Source organism: Gossypium hirsutum, chromosome A08 (genome assembly GCF_007990345.1).
Source record: "Gossypium hirsutum isolate 1008001.06 chromosome A08, Gossypium_hirsutum_v2.1, whole genome shotgun sequence".
Classification (NCBI taxonomy): domain Eukaryota; kingdom Viridiplantae; phylum Streptophyta; class Magnoliopsida; order Malvales; family Malvaceae; genus Gossypium; species Gossypium hirsutum.
The window spans coordinates 19,643,125-19,652,172 of record NC_053431.1 but is presented as its reverse complement, the minus strand read 5'-3'; the positions used below and the strand labels follow the sequence as shown (position 1 = coordinate 19,652,172).

General features: G+C 36.7%; 1 protein-coding gene across 1 annotated transcript; it reads right to left on the bottom strand.

Annotated features, from left to right (window-relative positions):
* Window positions 1-2,094: 2,094 nt before the first annotated feature.
* Window positions 2,095-8,550, bottom strand: LOC107924885 (peroxidase A2). The gene is made up of 4 exons (XM_016855495.2): window positions 8,326-8,550; window positions 8,061-8,246; window positions 7,804-7,972; window positions 2,095-2,823 (listed from the first exon to the last, which is right to left on the bottom strand). Exons 1-4 carry the CDS (start codon window positions 8,542-8,544, stop codon window positions 2,360-2,362), a joined length of 1,038 nt encoding a protein of 345 aa, XP_016710984.1. The 5' UTR covers window positions 8,545-8,550; the 3' UTR covers window positions 2,095-2,359.
* Window positions 8,551-9,048: the final 498 nt, after the last annotated feature.

Sequence of the window (9,048 nt, the reverse complement as noted above, 5' to 3'; positions counted from 1 at the left end):
ACTTGATAGTTCAGTGCAGCGTAGGACTCGATGGTGGCCACACATATTTAGACTGTTTTGAATCCAGTTCCGGTATTCATTTGTTTTTAATTATGTTCTGGGTTGGTTGATGTAATTCGGGACTTTATGGACTTTATTGGATTTTTAAACTATGTATGGGATTTTAGACTAAATTCGGTTTTCCTAAAAGCTAATGTTTTCGTACACGAAATGGTTTCCAAAAATTTATTGGGTTTTCAAAAGTTTCCGAGCAAAAGAAATGTTTTAAATCAAAGCAATTAAAACACGTTTTCCTGAACTAATTAACATTAATAATTGGGACGATTTTAAGGTCAATGCGTTTTCAAAAACGCTCTCATGTGACATCGCTCGATTCTGCCATAACGTCCAGGCCAGGTTTGGGGTGTTACACAAACGGGATTTAGGTCTTGCAACTCTAATAGATGTACAAGTGATGGAGTTAATAAATCGTGCAGAATAAAATTAAAACGTAAAAAATATTTTAAGATTATACTTTGGTTAAGTGGTAAAGTTAATGTTTTCTTGATGTAAATATCATGTGTTCAAATTTCACCACACATGCAATTTTTTTAGGTTTTTTTTAAAAAAATAATTAGACTAAATTACCTTCAAATAATATAATTTATTTTAATTATGGAAGGACAATTTTGTAATTTCCTTAATCGAGTTGGTGCCTAGTTGACTTATGACAACAATTAAATCAAGGGCTTATATAATATTATAGATACACAATTGATGGAGGTAACAAAGTTAAAATGGTCAAAATATTTTAAGATAAAGTCTTGGTTGAATGGTAAAGTAAATGCTTTATTGATGTAAATAGAACGAATTAAAATCCCATTATATATATATAAAGACTAATTGTACCCTTGAATAAATGGCTTGTTTTAATTATGGAAGGACACTTTCGTAATTTTCCTAACCGGACTCGTAACACCAACTCAGTCATGGATTCTAATAATAGTATAAATATACAATTGACGGAGGTAAGAATCTGTGCATAATAAAATTAAGGCTTAATGTTAAATTTAGCCCTCAACATTTCATATTATGTCAATTTGGCCTTTATTCATTTTTTAGCTAAATTTGGCCTCAACATTTAAAAAAAAAAAGAAGTCAAATTTGACCATCAACCTTTTAAAAAAGAGTTGAAATGATTTTTTTAATGAGAATACTAACTAAAATGTTATGTTTTTAAACATGGCAACTTACATGACGGTTCACGTGTACTCTATGCTAATCTTTTTGAAATTTTATGAATCTTTTTTATATTTTTATATTTTAAATTTTAGATTATTTGTTAACTTGAAATATAAGACAAATTATGTTATGTTAGCATGACGTACACATAGACTATCATGAGAGTAGCCAAGCCAATGTCATTAAAAATTAATGTTTTAGTTGTCATTTTCGTTAAAAAAAAAGAAGCAAATTGACTCTTTTTTGAAAGGGTAAGAGTCAAATTTAGCTAAAAAAAGAATAATGGCCAAATTGATAGAAAATGTAAATGTTGAGGGCTAAATTTATTATTATGCCTAAAATTTAAATGTACAAAATTCTTTTATATAATGTTTTGGTTGAGTGGTAAAGTTAATCTTTTATTTTTGTAAATAATTTGGGCTCAAATCCAACCATATCCAATCATATTTATTTTAATTACAAATAGATATTTTTATATTTTTGTAATAGAGTGATGTCCGATTGACTTATTATACTAATATAGTGAGAACTTAACTTCTACTATAGATATAATTTATTTCTTTTAATTGTTAAAATTGTATTTAGTGATTGAATAAATCAAAGCAATTTGATTCAACACTAGTATACTCCTTTTTTAGAACAACTATTGTTATTACATCATTTGGTTTACAAGTTCGTGTTTTGAACTTTTTGTTCCATTGAAATGGAACTGATCGTTGACAATTAGATTGTCAATGTCACTATCTTGATCACTTATATTTTATATTCATATGACCATGTCTTTTTGCTTTTTGTTTTCAGTGTTGGTGAGAGTCTGATTATCCATTAAGTTCATGATATATGAATTAAGACAAAAACCTGATTGAACTTACATTGCAACACAAAGCTTGATTTGATGGAGCATCCCAAATTCAAATGTCCTCTATTAGATTAGACCCAAGGGAAGTAGGAAACACTAAAAACACAACCTATGCTAGATTGACTCAATGGCAGAGTGGTCTGTGTTGACTTAACTGGAGGTTCGAGCCTTTTATAACCTGTTCTGATGCTAAACTATTTTTGGATTGGAATTACTACTACTCCATCCCTGTTTATTCTTATTTTATGCAGTACATGTAGTAAGTGATTGAACATTGGTTTAAATAGAGGTGACAAGCCGAGCATCCGCTGAAGCAGTAGTGATTGAATTATTTGCATTGATGACCCTGCAGTTGAGTCTTACCTCTCCAACCACAGCCGCTGGGGGCCTAACATTCCCCATTCGTATCATCGATTCCGCGAAGGCTTCGAAGAAAGCGGTTTGGTTACTGCTGAATTGGTTAATGATTTCGACTGTGTCAGCCCCTTGGGTACTAAATAGAATTTGATTGCTTCTAAGAAGACCTTCTTCAACTTGAAGGTTATTGAAGTAAACGTTGTCGAAATCGTCTGGTGTTGTCTGATCAAGGTTTGTCAGATTCGTTAAGCCCACAGTGGGGCATATCTCACGTAGTCTCGCCGCCAATGTCTCGTTTAGGTCCGGATCTTGATCTCCCACGCCGCTAAAATTATACAATCTTTGGTCGAAAGCTAAACACTGAGCTCGTCCGAATGTGTGAGCACCTGAAATTGAATATATTCATACATCGAATATTGTTTAAAGGGTTCCTTGCTGTTAATTTATATATGTTGAAGCCGTGGCCTGCATCGCAACAAAGGACCAACAGCAGCAAATTGTACAATTTTAGCTGCTATACTGTTTTGTAACAAAGAAATGGAGTTGGTTCAGTTATAAAATTACTTTTTTGAATATTTGTTCCTATGGAACTTAGCCTAAATCTTTGTAATGAGTTAGCTAAGTTAGTAGGAAAGATTGACTGATGTAATAGCTGGTATGCCAGCTTTCTTTTGTATACAAGTTGCTATATTGGTAAGTAAGAGCAGTTAAATTAGTAGGTAGCTGTCAAATACTTTTGTAACCATCATATATTCAAAGTTTGAATGAAAATTATGATGACTTCTCAGTTACAATTTTTCTTGCTGAGTTCTTTTCTTTTGTTTTTCTTTCAATCGTTTTTGCTTTCTTTGCTACTGCCATTTATCCAACAAATGGTATCAAGAGCTTTCAGTCTTTGAGGGCCTTGGTTGTACACTGTCACTAAGCAAATTGTGTTTGAAACAAAAGAAGAAGAGGTTGTTTTGCTTGCTGAAAAATGAGTTTTACACCACCTCCTCCACCTGTCTTTGCTGGAGAAAATTACAACATCTGGGCAGTGAAAATGAGAACATACCTGCAAGCACACGACCTGTGGAATGTTGTTCTCAATGACACTGAGCCACCACCATTAAGAGCCAACCCGACCATAGCCCAGATTAGGCAGCACAATGAAGACTGTGCCAAGAAGTATAAGGCTATGTCGTGCCTTCAAAGTGGAGTTTCTGATGTTATTTTCACAAGAATAATGGCTTGTGACACTCCAAAGCAGGCCTGGGACAAACTCAAGGAGGAGTTTCAGGGGTCTGACAAGACCAGACAACAGCAACTGATCAACATGAGAAGAGATTTTGAAAATCTCAAAATGAAGGACTCAGAAACCATCAAGCAGTATACTGACAGAATCATGACTACTGTCAACAATATAAGGCTGCTTGGGGAGGAATTCAGTGACCAAAGAGTGGTAGAGAAGGTCATAACAACCTTGCCAGAGAAGTATGAAGCAAAAATTTCTTCTCTGGAAGATTCAAGGGACTTGTCAACAATCCCTTTGACAGAGCTTATAAATGCTCTTTATGCTCAAGAGCAGAGAAGGGAAAATAGGCAGGAGGACCACTATGAAGGAGCTTTTCAGGCTAGAAGCAGAGAAAGCTCAAGTGCAAACTTAAATGCCAAAGGCAAGAAGCCCTGGACTGAGAAGAAGAAGAAAGAACCTGTCAAAAGGAAGTTCCCACCTTGTGTCCATTGCAAGAAGACTACTCATCTTGAGATATACTGCTGGTACAGACCAGACATTCAATGTAGAGCCTGCAAGCAATTTGGCCACATTGAAAAGGTCTGTAAGAGCAAGCCAAAACCACAACCACAATTTCAAAACCAAGCTCAAGCTGCAGAAGAGGTTGAATCACCTGAAGAGCATGTCTTTTCAGCATCATGCTTTTCAAGCTCGAGCAAAGTTAGTAAAATATGGTTGATTGACAGTGGATGTACCCACCATATGGCTTCTGAGAAGAGTATATTTAAGGAGCTTGACACCACTTTCAAGTCCAAAGTTAAAATTGGCAATGGTGAGCTGCTGGAGGCAAAAGGGAAAGGCAAGGCCTTGATAAGCACCAAGTCAGGTATTAAAACCATTTCTGAGGTTCTCTATGTACCTGACATTGACCAAAATTTGCTAAGTGTTGGCCAGCTATTGGAGAAGGGTTACTCTCTGATTTTTGAAGGCAAAAACTGTTTGATCAAAAATGCTGCTGGTGAAGTGTTGACTACAGTGGCTATGCAAGACAGAACCTTCATTGTGGATGTGAATCAACTGCAAGCGAAGGCATATGCATCTCAGTCTGATGAGACAGACTTGTGGCACAGGAGGATGGGGCATGTGAACTACAATTCACTGAACATGCTGCACAAAATGGATTTGGTCAGTGATATGTCCAAGATTGAGCCAAAGGATGCTGTATGTGAAGTCTGTCAGCTAGGCAAACAAACCAGATTACCCTTTCCAGTCAACAAGGCATGGAGAGCACAAGGGAAGCTTCAGCTTATTCATACAGACATCTGTGGACCAATGAAGACTACCTCCTTAAATGGCAGCAGGTACTTTGTACTCTTCATTGATGATTATTCAAGGTTCTGTTGGGTAAATTTTTTGAAGCATAAGTCAGATGTTTATGACTCCTTCTGCAAATTTAAAGCCTTGGTTGAAAACCAAGCAAATTGCAAACTAAAATGTTTGAGGTCTGACAATGGTTCTGAGTATGTATCTCAGAAGTTTCAAAAATTGTGTGATGATGCTGGAATTCAACACCAATTGACTACTGTGTACACACCACAGCAAAATGGTGTTTGTGAAAGGAAAAACAGAACAGTCCTTGATATGGCTAGGTGTTTGTTATTTGAGGCTAAAATGCCTAATGTTTTTTGGGCTGAAGCTGTGAATACAGCTACTTACCTGTTGAACAGGTTACCAACTAATGCAGTCAAAGGAAAAACTCCCTTTGAAGCCTGGTTTGCACAGAAACCATCTGTCTCTCATTTAAAGGTATTTGGCTGTCTATGTTATGTGTTGGTACCTGAGGAGAGAAGAACTAAGTTGGACAGGAGGTCCATGCCTGGGGTGTTTGTTGGCTACAGCAACGTGAAGAAAGGATACAGAGTCTTTGATCCACTGACCAAAAAGGTTGTAGTGAGCAGAGATGTAAAATTCAATGAAGCAAGTAGCTGGAAATGGGATGGAATTGAAGCAAATTTGTCTGATGGAGAAGAGATTGATGTTGATCTGCAGCAAGCTGAAAATGAAGAAGTAACTGAAAATGGCTATGATGATCAACCTGTTCGAGGCACCAGGACATTAACTGACATCTATGAGAGATGTGCAGTAACTATATTAGAGCCTTCATGTTTTGAAGAAGCTGAAAAAGAAAAATGCTGGCAGGATGCTATGGAAGCTGAATTTAAAATGATTCAAAAAAATGATACATGGGAGCTTGTAAACAGACCTGAAAACAGAAAAATTATAGGTGTAAAGTGGGTTTATAGAATTAAGAACAATGCAGATGGCTCCCTTAATAGACATAAGGCCAGACTGGTTGTTAAAGGTTATAGTCAACAGCAAGGGGTTGATTTTTCTGAAACCTTTGCACCTGTTGCAAGGTTGGATACTATCAGATTGCTGCTAGCTTTGGCAGCTCAAAAGCATTTGAAAGTGCATCATCTGGATGTTAAGTCAGCCTTTCTAAATGGCTTTCTTAATGAAGAAATATTCATTGAGCAACCTGAGGGTTTTAAGGTCACTGGTGAAGAACAGAAGGTCTACAAGCTGAAAAAGGCTTTGTATGGTCTAAAACAGGCTCCAAGGGCCTGGTATGAGAGGATTGATGGCTACTTAGCAAGGCTCGGGTTCATAAAGAGTATCAGTGAGCCTACACTCTATGTTAAGAAGGATCAGGAGGAGACCTTGTTAATTGTCTCTTTGTATGTTGATGATCTGTTGGTTATTGGCTGCAAAGATCAACTTATTGAAGACTTCAAGAAACAGATGCAACATGTCTTTGAGATGACTGACCTTGGTCTTATGACCTACTTTCTTGGCATGGAGATAAAACAAGGAAGTGATGGCATTTTCATAAGTCAGCAAACATTTGCTTCCAAGGTGCTTGAAAAATTTTGCATGTTGAAATGCAAACCAGTCACTACACCAGTTGCATTGGGAGAAAAATTATCAAGTGCCAGTGAACATGATCGAGTAGATGAGAAGGCATATAGAAGCTTAATTGGTTGTTTGCTTTATTTAACAGCAACTAGACCAGACATTGTCTATGCTGTTAGTCTACTTTCAAGGTTTATGCACTGCAGTAATGTGGCACATCTGAAGGCAGCAAAAAGAGTATTAAGGTATGTCAAAGGAACCATCGATACTGGTGTGAAGTTTTAGAGGGCAAAGGAGCTGAAACTCGTAGGCTATTCTGATAGCGATTGGGCAGGGTCAGTTGATGACATGAGGAGCACTTCAGGTTATTTTTTCACCTTAGGCTCGAGTGTTTTCAGCTGGAGTTCGAAGAAGCAACAAACTGTTGCACAATCTACAGCAGAGGCTGAATATATCTCAGCTGCAGCAGCTGTGAACCAAGCCATTTGGCTTAGGAAGATCTTGGATGATTTGAATGAAAGTCAAGTTCAGCCTACTGAGATTAGAGTGGATAATCAATCAGCTGTGGCCATAGCCAAGAATCCAGTCTTCCATGGTAAGACTAAGCACTTCAAAATCAAATTTCATTTTGTTAGAGAAGCTGAGCAATCTAGGGAGGTTAGCTTAATTCATTGCAGCTCAGAAATTCAGCTAGCTGACATTTTAACTAAACCATTGGGAGCCAACCGATTTAATGCTTTGAAGGAAAGGATTGGTGTTTGTTGCATACAGACCAAGGAGGAGTGTTGAAGCCGTGGCCTGCATCGCAACAAAGGACCAACAGGAGCAAATTGTACAATTTTAGCTGCTATACTGTTTTGTAACAAAGAAATGGAGTTGGTTCAGTTATAAAATTACTTTTTTGAATATTTGTTCCTATGGAACTTAGCCTAAATCTTTGTAATGAGTTAGCTAAGTTAGTAGGAAAGATTGACTGATGTAATAGCTGGTATGCCAGCTTTCTTTTGTATACAAGTTGCTATATTGGTAAGTAAGAGCAGTTAAATTAGTAGGTAGCTGTCAAATACTTTTGTAACCATCATATATTCAAAGTTTGAATGAAAATTATGATGACTTCTCAGTTACAATTTTTCTTGCTGAGTTCTTTTCTTTTGTTTTTCTTTCAATCGTTTTTGCTTTCTTTGCTACTGCCATTTATCCAACAATATATATAGATATTGAAAATTAAGGAAAAAATTACCTGAGAGGGCAACTACATCAAGACTGGTATCAAGTCCAACGGCAGCAAACTTGGCTTTGATTAGGTCAAGCGGATCATTGAAACCTGGCAAGACTGTATTGGCAAGACTCCGGTTTGCTGAACGGCTATCCTTTCTTCCTAGTGGAACCGCCCATGAAGGACCCCCTGACTGTATATCATCATCATCATCGTCATCATAATAATACTAATAAATGGGAGACAAGAAACAGCAGCAGACAGGGAGGATGGCGGATTACCAGGACGACAGATTGTTCAGCTGCAATGGCCACAATATCAGCGCAGGAAACTGTTTGGCTGCAGACGTTCTCCAAAGCTGCCTTCATATCATCAATAACCTTAAAACCTCTAACTGAATTAGCATTTGGGCGAGCTACTTTCTCAGTAGTGTTCGGGTCGTCCAACAAAATCGAACCATCACACCCCTGAAATAGTTGCAACCAACAATTAGCCATGAAAACCTAATAAGTATATTAAACTGTTGAGATCGAAAAGGTCTTTTACTTGAACAAAACAATCATGGAAGTGAAGCCTAAGAAGGCTAGCAGTAATCCGAGTATCATTTAGGAAAGCTTTGAGGAGGATTTTCCGTATGATGTGGGTGACATAGGGACATGTTTGGTCGTAATATGTTGGAGTAAGTTGGTCTTGTGCAACACATACCGGTGTCTCAAGTAAAGCCACACAGAAAAGAGCTGCCACTATATGCCTAGAAAAAGACATTTTCGACCACACAACCATAGAATATCGATTGTTCAACATTTCGATGTTTGAGAAAGTTTGTTTGGGAGCTCATTCATAAATGATCATCATTTATAGAAAAACAAACTATGGGATTTGCAGCTACAAAGAAGGTTCTCGTTCTAGTTGCTTATTAATTAATTGTAATCATATATATATAGGATATCATATCATATATATATATTATAACAAGTTACACAATTATTAAAATTGCAACAAGTGGCGTAACTATATTTTTTGTATTTAAATAAATATTTTATAACATTCCACGTCCGACCCGATTGTCGGGTTGAGATATGAGATACCGCATTTGTTGCTAAAGCAACTATGGTTCTATTTCAATATAACACGTCATACAAGCAAATTTGTTTTAATACTTAATAAAACACATTATATAATCATATTCTAGTTATACATGAGATTACGAAAACTCCCATACTAATTCGATGACGAGAGAAGGACTAGAATGTAAAATAATCAAAATAG

Coding starts and splice junctions, on each gene's coding strand:
- LOC107924885 (XM_016855495.2), bottom strand. CDS start 8,544: ATGTCTTTTTCTAGGCATATAGTGGCAGCTCTTTTCTGTGTGGCTTTA. Junction 7,973..8,060: donor CTGAACAATCTGTCGTCCTG/GTAATCCGCCAT, acceptor GATGATATACAG/TCAGGGGGTCCTTCATGGGC. Junction 2,824..7,803: donor TGATGTAGTTGCCCTCTCAG/GTAATTTTTTCC, acceptor ATTCAATTTCAG/GTGCTCACACATTCGGACGA.